We start from the raw sequence: 25,657 nt of genomic DNA on the forward strand, positions 1-25,657 counted from the left end.
AAAAAAATTCAAGGACAGCAAGGGCGCATATATAAAACTTGAAAGACGAAAAAAAACAAGTCTATGAAACAAGTCTGAGAACAATATAGTTATATTTAAAAGTGTGTAGGCTCGTGTAATCTAAGATTGGGGGGCTTACTTGACTAGATACCTGTTGACTTTTAGCATTTTTTCCACGAAAACAAAAGAAAAATTCACTGATATTTATTTATTTACAGAAGTGAGAAGCACTGCACTCGAAAGAGAAGCCTTCGCACTAAATAGCTGGTGGTCATTGGCTTTTGGCGCATTTGACGTACTTCTTATAAAAAGGCATCAGTCTCGTTATTTCATAGCCACACCTCGCACATGCATCAGTTATTGATTTATATAAACTAACCTGCGGTGTGCTGCAGATCACCGATGCGATCCATGCAATCGCCAACATAATACGACCACGACTTGATGAGAATTTCAAGGGTTTCAGTATGGCAAAATATCTACAAGAGGCAATAAAATAAAAATCATAAAAATTGATTTTAGTTACAGAAATTGCTGAAATTTCGTATAAACTCACCGATCTATTGATATGCTGACCAGCACAAAACTCGACAAATACAGGCCAAATACGCGGAAGAAGCTCATTGTGCGGCAAACGAAATCTGTAGAACGCCATTGCACCGTATACGCCCACGCTATCTCGAGCGGCATTAATAGGAAAGTCACCATCAAATCAGCAATGGCCTTTGACACGATGAGATAGTGTATACGAGAGATAGAGAGGCAGCAAGTCAGTCAGCCAGCCAGCCAGTCAGTTAATTAGGCAGCAAGTCAGGCGAGTGATAAGAAAGCACAAAGTAAGTATTACTGGTTAGCGAGATAAGGTAGGCGAAAAATGCCGGATATACACACAAGTACATACAAGTATACCTAGTAGGTACTAGAATATTTACAAACACACATATACATATGTATGTGTGTGTATAAACAATATTTCATACAAATGTATGTGTACGCATATTTTTATTTCGCCACACTTGTTTGTGCCTGCAATTTGTTTATTGAACGCGCTTTTTTGTTTCATTTCGCAATGAGTAATCAAAATTTATATAAAAATTATTTACCAGATGCATTAGCATGATATCGATGCGGGACGGACTGCGTGTACGATTGTGCCAGCGTCGCTTCACGATCAAATACAGCACAGTGGAGTTGCCAATGGTTGATAGCACCAGCAGGATGCTGTACGAGAATCACGGTTTTCAACTATTTCCAATAACAATAATAAATCAAAAAAAAATGCTCTCACCTGTAAACTGTGATCGAGAGGCGATGCCCATCATTGAAGATCATATCCTTCGAATAGTGCATTGTGCCATTAGTTTCGTTCACTACATTCGACCAATCCGGCATGATGCGATGATCGTAAATTTTTTCATTAACTTCATCTTCGGTTTGCGGCATTTTCATTGCACAAAACTTTGTCTGGCTGATAATTAGCGAAATCTAAATGTTTATTCGCGTATGTGCGCGAGCTGTGTAAGTGTGCGTATATTTATTTATGTGGGTTGTTGCTGGAATGTATTGACCGCTGCGCTACAAAGAAATATGGCACGTACACAAAACATATACATATGCGTGTATGTGTGTATGTGTAGATACGTGCCAGACAGATACAATTTAAAATTTATAAATTTAATCAATTGCACTTATAAATATACATACTTATACAATTTATTCATAAAATACTATATGTGTACGTATGTATGTATGTGTGTGTGTGTGTAGTACAATATATGCACAATCGTAGTTCATAGGCCTTTGGGTGGGTGGTTGGTAATTGTTTTTATGAACGTAAATATTCATAAATATATGTATGTATACATGTATGTGTATATTTATGTACATATGTATTGGCCTAATGTGGTATTAGCGTATTAATTTCCGTTTGTGTATGGAAAGCTTCTGGTGTTCGTGTTTGCATTGGGTTATGTATGCAATTTAAGAAATTATTTGCATCGAATTTATTTGAAATCGTATTTTTGGAATAAATAAAATAGTTTTATCTCTTTGATTAAATATATTTGGAAGCTGTTTATATATAATTTTTGGATTTCTTCTGTTTTTTTTTTGTCTGTGACGCAAAATGCATTTTCGCGCATTTTTGAATGCCCTGCAGGACAACCAAAAGTCGTCAAGGAAAATGTGGAAACATGATTCACTAATAAAAAGTTCTGTAAAGTTTAGCAACTGGTTTCGGATGTTACTCAATCCATTGACGCAATTTGGAAGTAAACGGAAAAGGGGCATAAGTTTATACTCATTCTGAAAAGGTTTTTTTTTTGTTTTGTTTTTTTTTTGTCGCGAGACTAGCAAATACAGCACTCAGACACTATTAAGTCCATTGTACTGAGTTCCCTTTTTAATTTTCTTAAAATCTACTCCACCTCCGCAGAAATCTGAGTAGATCTTGTGGTGTGAAGGAGCCAAGGTAGCCGCTTCTTAACACATCAGTGCCAAAGACTTCAAGCCTGGTCCGAGCGAAGGCCGGGCAGACGCACAGAAAGTGGTTCGCCGTCTCATCCTCCTTTCCACATGCTGGGCAGAGTGCACTACCTGTGATGCGCACCTTTTCCATGTGCTTTGCCCATAGAAAGTGGCCCATCATCAGTCCAACCAGCTACCTACAGTCCCCTCTGCTTAGTGTCAGGAGGAACTGCGCGACTATCGCAGTCCGCCCGACGGACATGACAGTTAACATCAGTTTTGTCCATCTGCAGCCTCTCTCAGCCTGTCAAGCTCGCTTGTAGGTTTGAGTAACCCGTTTGCTAACCTTGGCTTTGATGGCAGCAGAGGGAAATTGCTGGGCTGATGAGCTGGCTAGACACGGAACTTTGGAGACGGTTTCGTCGCGAAATGAGAGAATTGGGGTTCCCCTGAGAACCTGTGGTCTGCTCCTGGAAAGATGGGCCTCGAGTCAACTCAGCGAGCGCTGGGCTAGTGCGCAAACGTGCAAGGTCGCAAGATCCTTCTGGCCACGGGTAGATCGGGGAAGCTCAAGGGAACTCCTAAGGCTAACAAAGAACCAGCTTTCGAATTTGGTGTGCATCCTTACTGGACATTGTCCGTTAGGTGTTCACGCCGTGAGACTTGGGATTGCCTCAAGTCCGTTCTGCAAAAACTGTCTGGAGGACGAGGTGGAATCATCTTCTCAGCTGCCCTGCTCTCGTCTGGCAAAGACTTAGACATCTGGGCTCTCACTTTTTCGCTACGCCTGCGGGTATAGCCGGTGTAAATATCATAAATTTGGTGAAGTTCATCAGTAGCTTGTTACGGCTAACTACGAACGCAAATCAGCCACCGTCGGCGTCGTCGTAAAATGTATGGTCATCATCGTCTCTAATCTCGAGGCTCCTTCTTCCTTCCCATCTCCTTTCTCCTCTCCCATGTATGGCACCACAACGGACGAATTTCTTAATATTTGTCCAAGTGAGCCCTTAACTAGGGCAGCCATTTAACCTAACCTTGTTAGCATTTGCTTTTCAATAGCTGTTTTTGGCTCAGCCATTTTCCAACTCAGTGGAAATGTGTTGAAATAATAATCATACCCAAACCAAACAAGTTTGAAAATGAGTTATCCTCATATAGGCCGATTAGCTTCGAAAATATTTGAAAGAATATTTCTTCGAAGATTACTATCAGTACTGGGAACTCAACCAATCATTCCTGACCATCAATTCGGTTTCAGGCATAAGCACGGTACGCCGAAGCAATGTCATCGGGTTGTTTAAACCATTATTGAGTGTTTGGAGGGGTAAAAGTATTGTTCCACACTATTTTTGGACATACAGCAAGCGTTTTACAAAGTTTGACACTCAGGACTGTTATATGAACTAAAAACGATACTACCCATCCTCTCTACCTCTTCCTGAGAGCATATGTAATCAACATAAGGCGACTAGTTTTTATAATTATGGGCAAACGGGGTGCTGATGCCTCTAATTCGCATCCTATCCTATTCAACTGTCAATCTCACCTTCACGCGAACCTTAACATTCTACACAGAGAAAATGCTGTCCTTATTTAAATAACTGGATGCGAACCTTAACATTCTACACAGAGGAAATGCTGTCCTTATTTGATTAACTGGATACCTATTTGGAGAATCTGCTGGCGACTCCATCACCAGAATCGAATGCAGGAGTCTGATTACCTATTTACCTTAAACTCTTTAGATTCATGAAACCGCAGTGGCCATATACTAAAACCTGGAGATCTAGGAATCGATGAGAATTTATGGTTAGATATGATTCATGAGCGAAAAATATTTTAACTATATAAATAAATATTTAATAAAAATAAGAAACTAAATAAATAAAAAATAAAAAAAATTAAAAAAAATTAATACAACTAAAAAAAATTTGTTTAATACACCCACTATGCAGTAACCGCGATATTTCGGAACATTGTTTTTATGGTGTGATTTGGTTCATACTCGGAAAATGTCGTAAATACTTAAAAATAAATAAATTGAAAATAACTGTTCCTTGACCCATAAAATTAGACCTTGATCAAAAAGTCCCCGGAATATATTCAGAAAATTCAAAATACCAGTTTGTTTTTCAAAAGTGATATTATCGTCTTCAAAGTACTCTCAAAACATTTCTAGGACTCTAATTTTGGTATAGCCATCAGAGCAGGTGGCCGCCGTAGTCAGATGGGTTGGTGCGTGACTACCATTCGGAAGTGCAAAGGTTCGAATCTTCGTGCATGAAACACCAAAATGATAGAAAAGGTTTTTTCTAATAGCTATCACCCCTCGGCAGTCAATGGCAAACCTCCGAGAGTATTTCTGTCATGAAAAGAATCATAATAAAAAATATCTGCGGTTCGGAGTCGGCTTAAAACTGTGCGTTCTGGAGGAGCTCGGCCAAACACCTAACAGAAGTGAACGCGTCAATTACTTATTTCTTTTTTTATTTATTACTAGGTTGGGTTCCTAGGCATGAGGGAAATGTAATGGAAAGAAAGTGGGAGGAGAAGAAATCCGTTGAACACTGGCGAATATCTATCACTCAGCGGCAAGTGAAATAATTCCCAACGCCGAACAGAGGAATTTCAGATAAGCTACTTTCTCTCAGCAGAGTAGACTTAAGACTTTCAACTGATTACTTTACAGGCCACTGTAGCCTGTAGGCTAAACAAAATAGGTCCCACTGAGACCATCATCAGTCTATTCTGTCAAATAGGCACTGAAAATTCAGCACACTTTCTTTGTGAATGTCCATCACCAAGCATGTGCTTTTACCTGAACTCACCGAGCCTTAATGTGCCACTACATGCAATTATAGAAAATAAGAAAACAAATAATACCCTAATGGAAATTATCTGTTTGCATGTCTATTAATAAAGGGCAACCCTATCTACCAGCAGTGCCTAGGAATTTATATTTAATTAAACCTGCTAAAACTCAATGCGCGAATTAGTTGCAAAACACCAATACGTGCGCACACCTTGAACTTGATGTGAGAAAAGAATTATGTAAATTCAATATTTCGATTACAAATAAAATTTTCAGTATCAATGCGAAAAGGAAACAGCGCGGATGTGTAATGTACACAAACAAAAAACATTGGCGTACACATACATTAAAAATTTACTTCTAAGCGACGGCTACCCCGCAGGGAAAAGCCCAACTAGTATGTAAACATTCTATACTAAGCGAAATAGCTGTCTGGGGCAAACCAATATCATAATTTTTCTTCTAAAATAGCTGCATATTGTTTTCTTCAGTTGTCTTATAAGGCAACAGGTGTTATTTTGAATAGCCCGCTATTTCGGTAGATGTCACTTTTCAAGCTGTCATTTTTTGATATTTGACATGTAGAAACTACGCCATTAATAAAAATTGAACGATGCACGCTTAAACAACGCACTGAAATTATTAAAATTCAATATAAAAATGGTGAAAGGTTGGCAGAGACGGTTCATAAAACTCGAACATTTTTGGATCTTCGTGAAGCGTCTTGTCGGACCGCAATACAGAAATTGGTTAAAAAATTTTAGCTGTTGGGATAAGTTAGTCATGTGTAGAATAAAACCCGTGCATGTCGCTAAGAAGAGCCGAAAATATTGCTGTTGTAGTCGAAAGTATTGAAGAAAACCCAGGTTTACGTCTTTCTTTACAATTAGGCATTCCACAAACGTCATTACACCGTATTTTGCATAAAGATTTGGGTCTTAAGGCTTACTATATAAAGTCCAGTTAACACAAAAACTCAAGTCGGCTGATTGGTTCGTTGAAATGCATGAAACTGATCCGGAATTCCATCGAAAAATCATCTTGAATCATGAGGCTCATTTCCACCTCGGTGGCTTCGTCAACAAGCAAAAATGTCGGATCTGGGGCTCAGAAAATCCAAGAGTTTTTGTTGAAAAGCCTCTCCATCTTCAACGTGTGCCTGTTTGGTGCGGTTTATGGTCCGACGAAGTCACTAGACCTTACTTTTTCGAAGGTGAAGCTGGAGCAACAGTTACGGTGAATGGATTGCGCTATTGAGAGAGGTTTATCGATTTTTTATGGCCGGAATTGGATGGTATTGATCTGGACAACGTTTATTTTCAACAAGACGGCGCTACGTGCCACACAAGCAACAAAACCATTGATCTTTTACGGGAATACCACCCCTTTATTTAAATGTACGCACGAACCAGCGGTAGTTTTAAATTATTTTGTCTTTGCCTCAAGACACGTTACGTTTGAGCGTTGTTTGAAATTGGAGTTTCTTGAAGGAAAAAATTATAAGGGACAATTGCTTTCACAGTTTCACAAATTAAATCATTCCTTAAAGTAAGTTGACTAGTTTCCATTAGCAAATAATTTATTTTTATACGCGGAAAATAACTTTTTTGGACACCTCATGCTTCCGATATCTAAGAGAGGCATAAAGCGGATGAAGAAAAGCTTAACATATTTGAGAGAAAAATTCTACGCTGCATCCTCGGATCGGTGCGTCAACTATCACCTACGTTGCAACCATGAATGCCTAGCTGAGCTAAACGACTTCCAAATCGCCGACTACATTAAGCTTCAGCATCTGAAGTAGGGCGGGCATGTTCTAAGAATGGACCACAACGAAATTACAAAAAATATCTACAATAGTAATCGATATGTGTCTTATAAAAGGGGTCTGCCGTAATAACGAGTACAATTTGATGATGAAAAAATATAAAAGAAATGGAATACCCTGGCATTTTGTGGGTTTTCATCCCGCCATTCAAATAAGGGAACCTGGATTGCCACAGTTTATGATGACTCGAAGACTTTGGACTGAAAAATTGGAGTGACCCTGCAAAGGATCGATATTCTTGGTCGAAGCTTTTGGGAGAGGTTCAGATTCAACACGAGCCATCAGGCCTACAATAATAATGAATTTATTTATGTTAAATTTTATTTATTGATTCGTTTTTAAAGAATTTCGTCTAATTTGTTTAGGTTTTGCTTATACGGTAATTTTGAACCTGAAGGAAAAGTCATTTAATTTGATGAAAAAAGATATTCTCTATATGCTTTAAATACCAGGCAAATTGAATACTGAAGGTGACGTCTTCTCAAAACAGTTACGTTATTTTTCGCGATTTTGGCAAGTCTAACGTCAGGTCCTTTGCCAATACAAAACAAACAAAAGAAGGAAAAATTAGCTGTTTGAGAAAATGGCTTGGTGATATTCTGATAAGTTAAGGAAAGGAAAACAAAGTGCCGCATGTTAAATTGTGAAAGCACAATTTAATATAAAGCCTCCAAATGCAGTTTTTTGCGTTTTTATGCGGAAGGAGTCTTGGTATGAAAATGTATGTGTGTGCGTATAATTTCGTATGTTTGGTTGTTTCCATTGCTTTCGCCTCTCTTCTTCTTCTCAAACCAATAATTCCTCTTCCTTTTGTTTCTTTATTCATGGAACCTGACAACAGAGCGAATTCGAAAGGCGCAACCTAGTATTTTATCATCCTCGCTTGAATGGAATGGATGTTGAACTGGCCTGAAAATGGCTATTTTAGAAACATATTCGACTCCAAAGGAAATTTGTTTAGTTAGCATAAACTGCTATTTTAACTGGTATTTTGCTGCTTGGTCGGACGATTGACATTTCGTAGGACAGCGAAAAAGATAGAGCTGGTTGAGTTGAAAAATAAATTAGCATTATTTTAAGTCACAACTAGTATTTTCCCTGGAGGGTAAGCGCCGTCTATTTATGTGTGTACATATGGACACACATTCATATAAACACTGATGGTTTACACAAACAAATTTATGAATTTCTTTTTTACTAACTAATAGGCCATATTTATTGAAATACAACACTCTATGGAAAAGAAAATCTAAGGAGCAGCGACAATGGTTGAGTGTCCGTAGATGTGTGTACTCGTATATATATGTATATGTGTATATATGCATACATAGACAGGACGCAACTACTGATAGCACAACAACATTTTGAATAGTATTTACTATTTTTCTTCTTTTTTAATGTTTAATATTTTTGTTTAAAAGTGTAGGCCATTTTTCGTCAAAAACCATATACATAAATTCAAATTCCACATCTTATCAAAAATTTTTAAAATTCCACAACTTTTCACGACAACTCCACGGCTTTAATTAGAATTTCTAGAAAGATTTTTGGTAAGCATCTTGATAGCTCAATAAATTTTTGATTAAATAAAATTAACTTCATTAAAAAAGTATTATAATAATGGATTTAACTTGTAATAGAACTTATAGCAGGACTAAGTATAATAAAGTGCAAGTTTGGAGTTGCTTAAAAATCGTATTGATTTTTTATAATTTTTTTCCTTGAAGGTGATTCGCCTTTTCTCCATATAAAAAGTCTTGCTCAAGACTTATATGATTAAGACAATTTTGAATCATTTTCTTGCTCATACTGCGAGTGGCTACTACTATTTTGAGAGTTATAAATTTAGGTGAAATTAAGTTGGGAAATCATGTAAATTAATTTAGGAAATAAGACAAAAATTAAAAATTTGTCGACTCGTTCCAAGAATCGAACATAGCGTCCACTCTAAAAGGTACGCCAATTCTCGCTTCTACCGGATTATAGCCACAAGGACAGCAGCGCAAGCTAGATCTGACACCATGTAAACTTCACCTGTTTCTTATATATAGGGCTTTCCAATAACAGGTGTTATTTTCTATGGCCGGAATTGGATGGTATTGATCTGGACAACGTTTATTTTCAACAAGACGGCGCTAGGTGCCACACAAGCAACGAAACCATTGATATTTTACGGGAAAAGTTTCCGGTTTCTGTTATCTCTCGAAGAGGTGATCACAATTGGCCACCGAGATGTTGTGATTTAACACCTTGTGACTTTTTTCTTTGGGGCCGCATGAAAGAGAAGATCTACGCCAACAACCCAGGGGCGATTCAAGACCTCAAATCGGTTATGGAAAAATTCATGAAAAGGATATTGTCCCGTAAGCGTGGTCGTGGTGGTCATTTGCGTGATGTTCTTTTCCACTATTAATGGCATACCTTCCTCTTTATAATGAAATAAGAATCCCATCATTTATACTAAAAAATAGCATTTTTCTTTGAATATCAAAATAACACCTCTTATTGGAAAACCCTTTAGAAAAGAGCGAAGAAAGAACCAGAATTAGTAACGATTGCAAACTCATTGACAGCGCACCAGTTCGGTACTAGTTACTTGATTTCTCTACAGGGGAATTGCAGCCGTTTTATTTATGTACATTATACATAACGACATACGTATGTGTTTAAAATTGTAAGTGCTGGTGTTGATAAGTGAAATTGTATAGAAAATAGTTTGTTATGAAATAAGTAAACGTACATATGAAAAAAAAAGAAAATTCATAAAATACCGAAACTAAAAATAAAAATAGTGCTTTTTAAAACTCATAAACTAAATATGCTTGTCATTATTGGCTACGTGATAGAAATAGATTATACTAGGTTGTTCAATGAGTTTTGCGGTTCGATAGGAAAACACACAATTTTATGGTTTGAAATACACTGTATTACTCAGTATAGTCCCCTGAACATTAGTATACTTGTTCCAACGGGATTCCAATTTATGAATTCCATCCCTGAAGTGAGAATATGGAAAGGCTGCAGTGCTGTTATGGCCTCCCCATTTGATGAAAAAGGCTTTCCACGCATGATATGGATATATTTACTTGAATGCTTGTAACTTTTGTATTAGTTCATCGATTTTGTTTAATCAAAATTTATTTTTTTTGTAATAAAACAGAACTTAGAGTGAGAACAAAAAATAAACGAAAAAATAAAAAGTTTTAAAGATCCTTTCTCTCAAAGTACAAATTTTTTTTATATTTTTACAAAAAAAATTTAAAAAATCCGTTATGATAGTTCGTTATCTTTGAATCTGCAGGGCCTAGCAAAAAGTGTTTTACATACAGTTTATAGCAAATTTTATTACCTTTTAAAAGCTTTAAACGGGTTTTGAATCGCTCAATTCGTTTTCGAGATATATATGATTAAGTGGGCCGAATTTTTTATTTTTTTGAAATAACGGTAATTCGTAAATATCTCAAAAACGTTACCATAGAATAAAAAATAACCTCGATTTTCGGAATCAGACGGTGATTTTACATAAGAATTTCATAACGGCGTCTCTGGTGCATTTTGGCTGTAAGCCAGTGTTATTTGGCTTGTGATTCATCGCGTGGAAAGGAGGCCGTGAGATCTCGAACAGTCTCTGCAGTGCTGATCTTTCCAAAAGAAAAAGAAAAAAATATTCGAAAAACCCGGCAAAACTTCTCATTTTCACGTTGAGCTGATATTTTATTTTCATTTCCATTTTAAAAATTAAATAAATGGACTAAGAAAAATGCAAAATTCAAAATAGTTGCACAAAGTGTGTTTCCCATACACATTACCTAGAGTATAAAATATATTCACTCATAAATTTTTAACGTTTATTTTTTCCAACGCTTAATTACAATTTGGCTTTCTAATTTATATAAATTGCAGTGAGCTGCTTTTGATACGTTGCTTTTTCTGCTAGCAAATCGCTGATGATAAACATTTTTCCAGCAAAAGATGGATTGGGATGCATAGTCGTATATCAAAAGTTAAAACAAAAAAAAATATTAAGAAGTTTAAAGAAAATCTGCGCCTGAATATTTGAAAAAGTCTGCATTAAAAAATATAAAACAAATCTTAAAGGAAGACATTTATTTGGTCATGAATAAACAATTTCTAATCTAGAAATTTTTTCAGCCAACATAATGGTAATAATTTTGATGAACCATTTACTATAAATAATCTCTGATTCGTAGAGTTCTAATACTCATAAATAACTCGTTCTATTGCAATCGCCAAATTGTGACATTAAATCTCGCTTATGGAAAATTTCATTCACATCATTGAATTTTATACTTAATTTGGTATATTAATTTGGGTATTTGGGTGTTTTAGTTATGCCAAAAAAGTTTTAATTGCATTAATAAAAACTCTCCCAAGTGAATAGAGAGGCGAGTATAAAGTAAAAATAACGAAGCTTCCATGCTGGGCATAAACAAGGCATATTGAATAGAAAATAAGTACCAATGAAGTAAAAGTCATGAGGCATTGCTTTTGTATTTTTATTTTTTTTGTGAAATTAAATCTTTCACTATTTAATCAAAAGATAATTGCGATTGGTTCCTTGTATCTTAAGTGAGTTTATTGAAGAAGGGAAGTGTAATATGCAAATTATATTACATAAAGTAGGGCTCCATATCTACCTTATGAAGTGCATGAGAACCCCCGGACTAAATATATTTTTTCGACATGTAAGTCACTTCATATTTTTCTTTTCTAAATAATTTATTTTTTCGACATGTGAGTCTCTTCACTATTTTTCACTAGAAAAGGCAAATAAAAAAAACAATACACAAACCAGAAATAAAAATATTCGGTTTGTCAAACACAGTAAACACATAATTTTATTACCGGATATTAATACATGCATACACCCCTTCACAGCTAATTAAAAGCGCGCTAATTCGAACAGTTTTGACTACCTTCCTTTTTTATTTTTTTTATTTTTTTATTCATTTTTTATAAAAAAAAAACTGTTTATGACACAACAAAATAATATCATATAAATAAAAATTTCCAGCTTGATACAAGATTTATAAAATTACGAAACAGTTTCATTAAAATTTAAAACTTTCTATTCAGAATTTTAAAAAATAGTTTTATAGCCCATTTAAGTTTAGTATCAGGTCAGTCCATAAGTTCGTGCGTATTTTACTCATAATTTCACTTTTGTTCGATTTTTGCATACAAAAAATTATTCGCGGAATATTGTGGAACTATTTATTTTATATATTGTGTCTTCAACAAGTGATTTTACTTACGGATAGAAGCACGTGTTTTTAAAAAATAAAATGGAATCTTCGAACGCGTATAAGAGGCATATTTTGTATTTTTTTTATAAAAGTGATAAAATTGCAACAACTGCTGCTGCAGAAATAAACACTGTTCACGGAGAGGATACCGTGAGTGTAAGGACTGCGCAAAAGTGGTTTTCAAAATTCCAAAGTGGTAACTGGGACGTGGAGGATGCCCCGCGCGCTGGTCGTCCTGACTCTTTAATTCCGACGCCTTGCTCTAACTCGTGGAAGCTGAGCCAAATTTGACAGACGATATGATAACTCAGAGGTTAAATCCATAGCATGGAACAGTTCACAGGCACCTGGTTCAGTTGGGAAAGGTATCAAAGCTGGGAAAATTGGTTCCGCATAGACTTTTCCTCGCCAACCATCAGCAGAGGATGAATGTGTGTTCTCAACTGCTGCAACGGCTTAAAAATGAAAGTTTTTTGAACCGTATCGTTACTGGTGATGAAAAATAGGTTACAATAATCTTGTTCGCAAACGCCAATGGTTAGATAAAGATGAAACACCAGAACCGACCCCTAGAGATGGCCTTCACCCCAAGAAGATTTTCCTGTCTATTTTGGGTGGGATATGGTCGGTATTGTTTATTATGAACTTCTGGAACCAAACCAGACGATAACTGCTTATTAATACTCCCATCAGCTATCAAACCTGACTGAGGCGCTTAAAAAAAGCCGACAGTCTTCAGTAAATAGACGCAAAGTTTTGTTTAACCACGACAACGCAAGACCTCATACGGCAAGGCAAACATTAGGCAAGCTGAACGAGCTCGGATGGGAGCTAATGCCGCACCCACCATACTCTCCGGATATTGCACCTTGTGATTATTACCTTTCCCGTGGACTTCAATCCCATATGAATAACAAGAACTACTCCTCAAAAGAAGCTATAAAAAGGGATATCGAAGCGTGTTTGGCTCCTAGGACAAACAATTTTTTGAGCAGGGAATTAAAAGTTTGCCTAAACGTTGGGAATACATTGTAAATAATGAAGGAAAATATATTATTGACTAATAAATACTTTAAACATATTTTTTATTAATTTTAAAACCACCTTTAAAAAACGCACGAACTTATGGACTGACCTGCTATAATAAAATGCAAGTTTGAAGTAACACAAAATTCTCGTTGGTTTTTAATAATTTTTTTGTCAATCGGTGTTGTGCATTTTCTCTATATAAAAAAAATCATGCATGCGCGCCGAAAATATCGTGTTTCTAATTAGCTGGCATTTGGGGAACAACATCAAGACGCATGCCACAAATAAGAGGAGGAGCTCGGTCAAACACCCAAAAAGGGTATACGTGCCAACTCTTGGCAGATTTCATAAAGAAATAAATGTAAATTAAATACTTTTTTTTGTGAAATTTCTGAATTTCTTCTTATGGACTAAGTATGTCTATTTTGTTGTTTTTATTAATATATATATATATATATATAATATTATGACTTTTATATGAAACACTTTATAACTCTTTCTTAAGAAAAACTTAAAATGCTTATACACTTCAAAGCGAAAAACAAAATTTTCGCAACCAAAACTCACTTTTTTCTCAATCGAATTGAAACGTTGGTTCTTTATCACTGTACGTCTTTTATTTATAATATTTATTAACACGAAAACAAAGTAGAGAAAATTATATTTATAAAAAAAAATTAACGCGGAATGTATCGTAATGCAGCTGACCTTGACCGAATCAGCGTCGCGACTTCGTAGTCTAATTGCGTAGACCACTTAATTGGTTGACGGGGCGTATGAGTAACATACAACGTTCATTGTACCCAAGCCACATATACACACAAGTACGATCGTAAATGCACGTATATAAGCACATACATACATATGTATATGATTTCTCTGTTATCACGCTTATAATATCCTGCAAACCCGTTTATGCTTAAAAACCGTACGCGTACCGTTCACCGCACCACATCTTTCGCCGTGCACGAGTGAGCAACTAAATAAATGAAAGCATTCGCCTGTCGTTAACAGCAGCAACAACCTGCAGGCATTAATGCTGCCGACGTCAACACACAAGCCGCACTTACATATGTATGCATGTATGTCGTTCTAACAGTGGCAGTAGCAGCATCAAAAGCAGTGAACAGTGCTGCGAGATCAATTAACAATAATAACAACAATCCTCGGTGAGTATACATGTGCATGTGTGTGTATGTACGTATAAAAGGTAGTCGCGAGTCCTCGCTCAAATGTTTACGCTGGAAAACAACGAATTGATAATCTATGTGAATTCTTTGCTGCTGCGCCGAGTGTTGTTGCGGTCGTGCTTCTAGTAAGAGAATAGTACACACATGTATGTGTTGAGTTCATCACACTAACTGTGTACTATAAGTCATACTCTACAACGCTCAATCAACGCATACTAGCAATTGACTCCGTATTTGATCGATAGCCGATTTTCATTCGAAATGGACTCCAGTAGGCAGCTCTTATGGCAGATGCAGCGCTTGCGGTACATTCTCGTAAACATTTTTATTACTCGTAGTTATTTGTGTGGTGGTGTCTGCAGAGCAGATCATTGGGTAATGTTTTTCAATAGCTGCTGCTGCTGTTACTGTTGCTGATAAGTGAACGCGCTCACCTCACTTGACCCTACAAACACCCGCCCGCGCAATAAAAAATATAAAACGGCAACAAAAATAAATAAGCACATGGAATATAATCAAATAATCAGCAACAACAAAGCGAAACAGGATGGTTGGCTGACAGGCAATGGCAGTGGCTATAGTAGCAGCAGAGGCAAAACAAAAAATCAAAAGGCTATAAAATTTGTGTACCAACTAGAAGTATAAATACTAATTCTGTTTTTTCATTACTCTGCATTTGTTTTTTTTTTTCAATTTATTTACACAATAATTGCTCAAAGTTCGATTCACTGCGCGATTCACTGATTTGGTGAAGAGTCACTGATACCGTCGAGATGTTTGTATTAGTATCACATTCAGTTTGTTATGTGAGGCTTAGGTAATATATGCACAAGCAGCAAGATTAAATAGGCTGATCACTCTACAAACAAATAAAAAATGTGTACATATGTAAATACAAAATAAAGAGAAAATTAAAACTATTATAGAGTAAACGATGCACAAACACTAATGTACATGCACATACGACCGTACCAATTTATAAGAGAAAAAAAGTTCGCCCTGAGGCTAAAATGTTTTTGCAAGGTAATTTGAAAAATTTTGGAACAATTTTTCTGGCCAGACATGGGAGTGTCTTTTGCACATTTTTGGTCATATCTGTGGCATTTACAGACAGATTTTAAAGTATGATATGATACGGTATGTCTGTGATTAACGCAAAAGTTGTCAACACCAAATTTGCTTTGACAATTTCCTGGTAAAGGTAAGTACTAACATCACAGTCGTGAAATTTCACCAGCAACATTGAGATCAAATTTATGAGCTTCACTCCAGAAGCAATTGGTAAATTTGGTAAGCAAAATGTTTTTAAACAAATTAATACGCAATTAAATAATAGATGATAATTTGTGAAGTATGCGCGATTGGAAGCTACAAATTTACTTCATCTTTCAGGCAGCATACGGATTCTTCTGACGAATAATTCGAATTCTTTTGACTTGATCCATTCATTGATAGTTTCAGATGGTTTAAGGAGTTCATAATAGATGGCTCCTTTCTGATCCCACCAGATGCAAAACATAACCTTTGAAGCATGACTATTTTTTTTCGCTGTCGATGGACCTGGTTCACCTAGTAGGCTTCAACATTTTCAGTTTCCTCCACTTTAGGCGATTTAAAAAAGTTGATGATACACTAGGAAAAATGTATAGATTGCATTCGCCTTATATTCACCTAAAAGTGGTTTCAGCAGCTCAAAACTTCCGGTTTCGGATGAGTATTCTTTTTGTAATAACAAAATATTCGTTTGAGAATGAGTGAGTTAAAGAAACAAGGCGAACGCAGTGGATAAGACTTGAACTTATCCAAGTTCTGAACCGTCTGGTCTACAGTAGATGCTGCTGCAAGCGGGCACTTATCTCGGAGAAAGCGGATCGCTATATAATATATTAGAAAGTCCCAGTTCTGGATTGCTCACGAAGGTTGGGTTCCATCACATAAAAACAACTACCTCGAGCCTTGAGTGATGACTCATATGTGACGAAAAGTTTGGACTATATATATAATTTCTGGGTTGTACGCACGCAAAGGAGCTTTAGCAACTCCAAGGCTGCATTTGTTTCGCACCTTCATCCAATTTAAAAAAGCTTAAAGTAATGACGTGAGCGGCTCCCTATCAAACTCAAGCTTAGACCGTCTCACTGTAATGTGTGCCATGCGAAGGTCCGCGCTTTAACTACCGAAAGGAAGTAATGGAACAATCGAAGACGGCTCTGATGGCTACACCAAAAATATAGTTCCAGAAATGTTTAGAGAATTGAATCAAACGCTGGCATAAATGCGTTGCAGTTGATGAGGAGTACTTTGAAGGCGATAATATCAGTTTTGAGGAATAAACTTGTGTTTTTCCTCAAGGTGGTATATAAAATATGAATTGACCAAGCCAACACACTTCGGATTATAGTAGAACAATCAGTTGAGTGGCGCTCCCCGCTTTACATGCTGTTCGTAGACTTCAAGAAGGCTTTCGACACTATCAAACGAGACGCAATATGACTGGAACGGAGTAGAAAGGGAGTTCCCGCTAAGATAGTCCGCTTCATCAAAGCCCTCTATGAGAACTCCGAGCTGGCAGTGCTTCACAAAGACGATATCAGTGATCCATTCACTACCAACGCAGGCGTAAAGCAAGGTTGTCCCCTGTCATCACTTCTCTTGGCCATCGTCCATGATGACGTCATGAGCCAAGTGACGCTGCACAAAAAAGGCATCGTATGGAGTTTAACCAGACATCTTGATGACCTGGACTTCGCCGATGATATCTGCCTCCTCTCTCACAAACTCTCTGGCATGCAAGTGAAGGCCGGCAGACTAGTAGCGCTGGCACGCACTGTCGGACTGGAGGTCAACATCGCCAAGACCAAGGGTATGAGAATTAACCACAATAACGCAAGGCATATTGGTTGACGGATGACCGGTGGAATTTGTCGAAAGCTTCTGCTACCTCGGCTGCATCATCACGGCAGCTTGTGGAGCAGATGAAGATGTCAACTGCAGGCTAAACAAAGCAAGGGCGGCAGTCGGGCGAATGCATACAGTATGGGGGAGTTCGAAAATCTCCAGGCGCACTAAACTACAAATATTCGGCTCATGTGTAAAGGCAGTATTGTGGCTGTTCTCTAACACCATCACACAGAGGCTACAATCCTACATAAACAAATGCCTCCGCATCATTTGCAGAATATTCTGGCCAGATACCATCAGTAACGACGCACTCTGGAGATAAATGAACGAGGAACCCATGCTTAGGCAAATCAAATGCAGAAAGTGGCGATGAATAGATCACACATTGAGAAAACCACCAGATAGCATCACGAGAAAGACACTGGACTGAAACCCGCGGTCTTCTAAAAAATACTTAGAGAAGGTCGATATTGCGCGAACTAGCAGATGCCGACATCACATGGGACGGTGCAAAAATAACAGCACAGAACCGTGCACGGTGGAAGAGTCTTGTCGAGGACCTACGCTCCCGAGAGGAGTGAACAAGAAAAAAAAATATTTTGATTTATTTTCTATAAATATATAAACTTCTAACGTACTCTAGGATTTTTACTGTTGTGTCAAATTGAAGTTTTTTGCCCAGGACGAATGCGAGTTAACCTACTTTTGGAAAAGCATAGACGGAAATACATTTTTTTCGGAAGGATATTACTTGGAAGCAAAATATATTTAGGAAAAATGATCGTAAAATGTATAAATAAAGTGAGCTTTCAAAGGATTTGAGCAAAATTCTATGTTTACTTACCTCTACTATTGTTACTAAAATTTAAAATGAAGCTAATCCCACGCTAAGTCAGTTTGTCAATCTGCTTTAAGAAAAGTTTTAAGATTAAGTATTGTTCTTATGCACACTTACTACGTATTTCAAAAGTGAGTTTCCATTTTATATATTTTCATTTATTTATTTATTTTTTTTCATTATTATATTTATTTATATATTTGTTTATTTTTCATATACTTGAACATAAATTCATTGAATCATAAAGATTGTTGATAGGACAAACATAAAATTTAGTGCTTCAACAAGCGCACACACAGTTACACACAAAATATGATTTGGATTAGTTGGTGAAATGCAACAACAACATGTATGTATATATGCCGTTTACACAAAAATCAACCAATTCACCGGCCGGTGAGGTCTTGAGGCCTTCCTACATACATAAATATACACTTATATATGATACTTCAATAAGCCTCACACAATGGTTTGAAAATTTTTAAGCAGCGTGCAAAGAAATTGCGTTTTCAAAAAACTTTAATTGAAGACAACATACGCCTGCGTTCAAAATAATGGGAGCGCGATGAATTATCAAGTTTTAACTATTTTTCTGATTCATTTCAATATTTTAAGATTTTGATGAAAATTTGTAGAAATTCGGATGAAAATATGTAGAAAAATTGATTTGGAATTTGGTATTTGGTAAAGAACGAACTATATTTTTTATTTAAAAAATAGTTGAAATTAAAAAATAGTTAAGTAAGCCAAAACTTGCCAATGTGTGGTGCCTTTAAAATTATTCCGGGAAGGGGTTGCTAGTTAATTTTTTTTAAGTTTAGTGAGATTTAGTTTAATTTCCTTGGAGAAATCGCTGTATTCACACATATAAACAAAGTAATACTACATACAATGTTTTGTGCGAAAAAGCGATGCGGAACTTAATACACGGAGATGATGGAGCACTTTTTTTTGTGGTATGTAATTTTTTTTTTCTTTTGTATTTTTCCAAAAAAAAATATAGTGCATTCTCCAACAAAATCTATATAACTTAAAGCACTAAAATCCCAAACTTGATACAAGACTCACAAAAATCGCAAAAATTTGTACAAAAGAATACATAAAAAATTCCAATTTTTATTCAGAATTTTCAAAACAATGCTGGATATGCAGTTCTATTGCCCAATCAATATTAGTTTCAAGTTTCGAGTGGCTCAAAATTCTCGTTTATTTTCTAATTGTTTTTTTCGCTGAGGTACTGAACATTTTCTTCCATGCAAAAGGATCCCGAAGATTTGCTTTATATGAAAGAAAATAATTTTCATATGCACGTTCATATGCAAAAACACAAAATTGTAAAAAATCAACAACATTTTTGAGCGACTAAGTAAATAAGTTTGACATTTTATCATTCTAAGGAGAATTTGAAAAGTACGTGCAAAAATGAAACCCACCTATTTGTTCAGGGTAAACCTTTTTTTATTTTTCAACATAGTCTTCTTTTAGGCTTATACACTTCGTCCAACGCTGTTCTAGTTTGTTGATCGCTTCCGTATAATAGAATTTGGTCAAGTCTGAAAACTAGGTATCCTTTTCCGCAAACACCTCCTCGTTTTAATAAATTTTTTTTCCCACCAGCCATTTCTTCAAATTAGGGAACAAATAGTAGTCCAAGGGATCTGAGGGTGCCAAGTCTAGAGAATAGAGGCGATGTGAAACGAGTGGGAACCAAAGCGAATTGAGTATCTAAGGTGGCGCCATTACAAAAAACAGTTACTTTATTTTTCGCGATTTTGACAAGTCTGCCGTTAACTACCTTCTCCATACAAAACAAACAAAAGTAGGAGAAATTGCATGTTTGTGAAAATTCAGTGAATGGCTTGGTAATATTGTGATTTGTGAGATTAAAACTAAACAAACTAATACCTACGAGGTGCCCCATGTTAAATTGTAAAAGCACAAATGAATTTAAAGCCTCCAAATGCAGTTTTAGGCGTTTTTAAACGGAAGTCGCGGTGGCCAGAAAGTATGTGCGAGTGTGTGTAATTTCTTGTATTTGCTTGATTCCATTGCTCCTACTCTTCCTCTTCACAAACAAGTAATTCCCCTTCCTGTTGTTTATTTATTGATGGACTCTTACGACACGGCGAATTCGGAAGGCGCAATCTATTTCTCTATCATTCCAGAGTGGCAACCCTATTTCCATTAATTTTGCGACCACAGCTGCTGAGGCGTGAGCTGGCGCGTTTTCGTGATGGAATATGAAAATCACTCGACCTCCTTGATTCAAACGAATGGCAAACACAAGGAAATAGATCTGATTTTCCAAGAGAAGCTACTAACTAAACACAACCTCGATACGCGCCAGTAGTTCCATCTCTCTGACTTTGCGCGGCCCTTTCAAATGACGCTCATTTAAAACGGCATGCCCATCATTTCTTTTTAACTTCTGATTAGGGAGTTCAAAATTTTGATGCAATTTTTTTTAACTATTGTGAGTTTTGGAAAGCCCTCCACAGGATTGCCGAAGCAATGCTACGAACTTGCAACACGAAAACAATCAACCTTATTTTGTCACTCCCAAGGAAGGAATATAAAATATTGATTGGAGTACTCACGGGGCATTGTCTCACTCCATATCACGCAACTAAAATGGGATTGGCCCAGAAAGACGCGGGTAACTTAGACGAAAAAGAATGGGGTACGCTAAAACACCTATCCTGCTCCAAACAGAACTCGTTACAGCCGCCTGGGATCAGTATACTTTACATCTCTGAAGGGTATTGCTGACAAAAGTTTAAACTGTTTATTAAAACTCGCCAAGAAATGTATCACCAACTATATTTAACACGACTCCTACAACACTGGTAACACTACGGTCCCTTGTGGTCTATGTGAGACCTATTCAGGTCAGCCAGATATGCTTAACCTAACCTTTTGTGCAAAGTTTGGAGCTTTGAAGCTTTGAGTTATATGGTTTTCGTTTGAGAATGCGCCATACTTTTATGAAAACATAAAAAAATTAAACACAAAAAAGTTAACGGTTGCTAATTCTTCGCGATCCTATCATTTTGAACACAGGTGTATGTATTTATGTTTGTTTGTTTCTTATTTGTCTGTAGAAATGTATGCACTTAAGTATTATTTTTCCTTTTCTTATTGTTATTGTAATTTTTTTCTTTTCCTACTGTGCGACAAGTTAAATTCAATTGAGTTGCGTATTGGTAGAGCGCGTCACGCGTAAGGTCGCGCCTTTTGCGTAACTCGATTTCGTATCAGCAATCCACTGTATGTGCGTATATGCGCCTGCAATGACCGACCGGCAAGCGTTGCGCGCTCAAAGACGTTTCGCTTCAAAATGAAACGAAATTGCGAAATAATCACATTCAAAACTGGTAATAAAGTCGAAATGAAGCTGTCGCAACGATTCACGTGTGTTCATGCCTGATACACTCATACGCACACACACACCTCACATACATAATGATGTATTATCTATATTTGTGTAGATGTGTATTGTGGGTGGTTTGCTTTGGTGTGCGCCTAACAGGATGCCAGTGGAAAAGGCGTAAACGCCTCCTGTGGCGCAAACAATTGTTTTCAATTGAGCCTGTTTTCCACTACGTTGGTTTTGTTGTTGTTACTCCTATGCTTCTTCCAGCTCTTGCTGCCACTACGACTGTTGTCCTTATAACAATTTGCAACAATAGTTGTCAATAAAAAACCGCTTTGATGGTATTGGGTAAAGAGATAAGAGAGCGTAAAGCTGCGCATTTGTTGATGCTATCTGTGACATTTACATTGTGGACATGCGAACATACAGACACACATGTGTGAACTACGTACATATGTATGTATGTGGTTCAGTTCATGTTTAAGCGGTTCAGCTGATTCGGTGTCAGGACAATAGGCGCCTAATGAGTCCAATTTGTTTTACCGTTAGCCACCTGTTCGCTGAGTTAGCCATTGGCAGTCAAGGATAGTTTGTCAATGTCATTGTCATTGTCGACTTTGCCATGAATACACCTGCAAGGGTGTTTGTTGTTACAATTCCACACTTCTCCTTTAACTGTCAGGATATCCATAAGTATTTTTTGTTTTTTTTTTTTGTTTTCGGTTTATCAACATATTTGTATGTATGTGCGTCGGCACACGAGTTTATTTGCTCATGTTTCGCCTTCAATTCCGTGTATTAAATTTCGCATCGCTTTTTCGCACAAAACAAATTCTAAAATAAATGCACATATAAATATACATACATATATAAGTACGTAGTATCAAATTGTTTGTGTGTGTGAGTGCTGGGATTCCCTGTAGGAAATATAATTAAATCGTACTAAACTTAAACAATATAACTACAAGTTGGAGTCCAAAATAAACCAGACTGGCCTCATAAAAATGTTTTTGATGGCGCCACATTTTTTATGAGTTAGTGCGTTGGAAGATATATCCTTAGTTGACTTCCAGTGAAAGCTTGGTGACATTCGGTTCAGTGGAAGCGAAGTTATTGCGTCTAAAGTGTCAGTATGTTTGTGTCATCGGTACAAAAATGAGATTTCAACAAAGAGCTAATATGAAATTTTGTTTTAAAATCGGTAAAACGTTTATCGAAACATTTGAATTGGTGGAAAAAGTGTATGGCGATGATTGTCTATCAGTAATCACCGAAAGCTCCATCGAAATTGTTTGTAAGTTTATCAGAAATGAACAGAAATCATCGTTGAAATTCATGAAATCGGAGTTGAATATCTCCAAAACATCGATTTATCGCATTTTAACTGATCATTTGGGCATACGAAAGGTCTGTGCACGTTTCATTCCGCCAAAGTTAAGGAGGGAAACCAGTTTAGACTTATCAAAAAATTGACTTCTTTTATTGCATAAATTGTTAATATAACTACTCAAGAATTTGTGGTAAAAATTGTAAAGCGAAATTCGCATTATTCACGATTGTGTCCACGATTGTCCGTTCCACCACGTAGCGCGCGTTAGTTAGAACGACGTTTTTCTCGAGACTACTTTTTTTCAACTGGTGGGCACTCTAGCTCAAAAAGTTATAGACCAATCGTTATAAATTTTTTTCGGAGTATTCTTTATTCAATTCTAATCCATATGAACCTAATTTTGGGACTATATTATCATTAAAAAAAAATTGTTTAAGCAAAATAGATGAAAAAATATGGTATGCAAAAATTACATTGTGTTCAAGCGCCTCAAAGATATGCAATGTTCAATATTATTTTATCACAATTAGGTTCATATTTTTAGGAAATATGCTGTTAACGAAAAAAAAATTGTTGTTGATTACGGAGAAAAATTGCAACTTGAGGAATGGCCACTAGCAAGATACATTGATGGCGATCGTCCATGAATAACACGCTCTAACGCCACTATTTCCGGCGAAAATGGCTTGAAAGAATTTTAAAGTGTACTTAAAAATATGAGAAAAAATACCCTCCTTGTTTAAAAACTTTCTGATTATTCCTTCCTTGTCAAAAAATTCTCGAAAAACACCAAAATTTCGGCCTCCTAAACCGGTTTCCCCCCTTAACTGAGAACCCAAAACTGCTCAGAATTCAACATTCGAAAGACCTCATTAAAGAGGCGAGAAAAGACGAGAACTTCTTTAAAACATTGTAACTGGTGATGAAACGTAGTGTTTCCCACATGAACCTGAAACTAAGCGTCAAAGTGCCGCATGGAAGGCTCCAGACGAGCCACCACCCAATAAATCGCGTTTCGATAAGTCCAAAATCAAGTCGATGCTCATTTGTTTTTACGATTCCAAGGGAATTGTCCACAAGTAGTTCGTGCCAACGGGCCAAACCATCAATGCAATTTTCTACCTTGGCATTTTGAAGCGTTTGTTGCATCGCATTCGTTGAATTCGCTCTGAATACCGCAAAGGAGGAAGCTGGTGCTTATTGCATGATAATGCCCAACTCATCGATCCACTCTTGTAACTGATTTTTTGACTATAAATCGTATTTTAACCATCAACCACTCACCGTATTCGTCTGATAAGGCTCCCTGTGACTTCTACCTATTCGGCAAATTGCATTTGGCCATGAAAGGAAAACGTTTTGCGTTCGTAGAGGTCATCCAAAAGGCTTGTACCGACATCCCGGTCAATGACCTGAAACACTCTTTCGAAAAGCTTTTAGATCACACAAAACAGTGTTTGGAGGCCTGACGGGACTTTTTGAATAAATAAACTCGAAGTTATTAGAATAAAGCTCCTGTCGTTTCTATTTTAGCTCAGTCTTGTTTATTTTGCTCTTCACCTTGTATGATAGATTCGACTACACGAATTTTTCACACAACATTAACTTATTGTATTATCTATAAAATCATTCCATAAAATTTCCATCAGCTGCAATAACCTCCTCGATCCGGGTCCGGAAACGATTGCAAATCGAGTCCAATTATCCTCATTCATTTTGCACATAACGGTATTATTTGATGCCTTCAGAGAAGAAATAGTGTTATGAGGATGCTAATTGGTTTCACGCTCAACTACGCCCCATACGTAGTAATCCAGATGTCTTCGTGTGTATGACAACTGGATTGAATCTCTCATTTCTGCAGTTGGTCTTTTGATCTTAGTCAGAATTTTCTTCGTCAGAAAACCCATAACATCTCTGGCGCTTCAGGGTGATTTATTTTTGATTTTGAAAGGTGCTCGTAAAAGATCGCTTGCACTTGTTGGATATATGTATTCTGCAGATCGGACAGCGTCAGATTCTGCAACGAGGCTCCATGTTTTATCTGAAAAAGAGAAACAAGAAAAACTATGGTTTCGGACGGTTATAGCCACAGATATGCATGTTCTCAAATAGCATTTAGTTACTATGTTAGGGCGATATTGAGCCAGGAATTTGTACGTTTTCATAGGATCAGAAAATAAGCATTAAAAATGTAGGCTTTAGCTGGTTCGGGCAGCTCCAAGAACTGTTGCGGTATCTTCTTCGGTATCAATCATTTTTTCGATTTGCTTCACTTGCAAACTAAAATAGTACGAGATCTACACACCCTTTTATCGCTTCTCCAACATGCAGTTCGTTAATCGGGAATGCTTTCCATGAACAAAATGGCACAAAGTTAATCATCCAATGCTTTTTTTTTTTTGAGTAACCTTTTTACCAAATAAGAAAAATGCTTTTGAGTAATAGAATTCGTTACTTTTCCTCCATTGCTTGTCGGTTTGAATACTGCAGCTGTCTTCAAAAATAATAATTCTTCCGTAGGGAAGCTTGTATAGGTACATCGCGCGATAAAATGATAGCTTATCAGCATTTTGACCAGTATTGAAATTTGTTCTTGTTTTGGTTTTTGTTTTTTATG

At 36.7% G+C, this 25,657-nt stretch overlaps 1 protein-coding gene across 9 annotated transcripts in view; it reads right to left on the bottom strand.

Annotated features, from left to right (window-relative positions):
* The window catches only part of LOC128863762 (adipokinetic hormone/corazonin-related peptide receptor variant I), a 29,024-nt gene extending 7,365 nt beyond the window's left edge, over positions 1–21,659 (bottom strand). For 2 of the 9 annotated variants that reach the window (XM_054103091.1, XM_054103082.1), the window contains exons 1-6: positions 21,502–21,659; positions 18,341–18,401; positions 1,289–1,570; positions 1,104–1,221; positions 557–723; positions 380–479 (exon numbers count right to left, since the gene is read on the bottom strand). In XM_054103091.1, coding sequence (XP_053959066.1) covers positions 380–479; positions 557–723; positions 1,104–1,221; positions 1,289–1,449 — 546 coding nt within the window. In that variant the 5' untranslated portion in view covers positions 1,450–1,570; positions 18,341–18,401; positions 21,502–21,659. Of the gene's footprint in view, positions 1–379; positions 480–556; positions 724–1,103; positions 1,222–1,288; positions 1,576–13,972; positions 14,385–15,297; positions 15,455–18,340; positions 18,496–21,447 lie in introns of those variants that run through there. The other 7 variants (XM_054103087.1, XM_054103084.1, XM_054103088.1 and 4 more) reach the window with 7 other exon arrangements.
* Between the last annotated feature and the right edge of the window lie 3,998 nt (positions 21,660–25,657).

The sequence above is a fragment of the Anastrepha ludens genome, chromosome 5 (genome assembly GCF_028408465.1).
Source record: "Anastrepha ludens isolate Willacy chromosome 5, idAnaLude1.1, whole genome shotgun sequence".
NCBI classification, from domain to species: domain Eukaryota; kingdom Metazoa; phylum Arthropoda; class Insecta; order Diptera; family Tephritidae; genus Anastrepha; species Anastrepha ludens.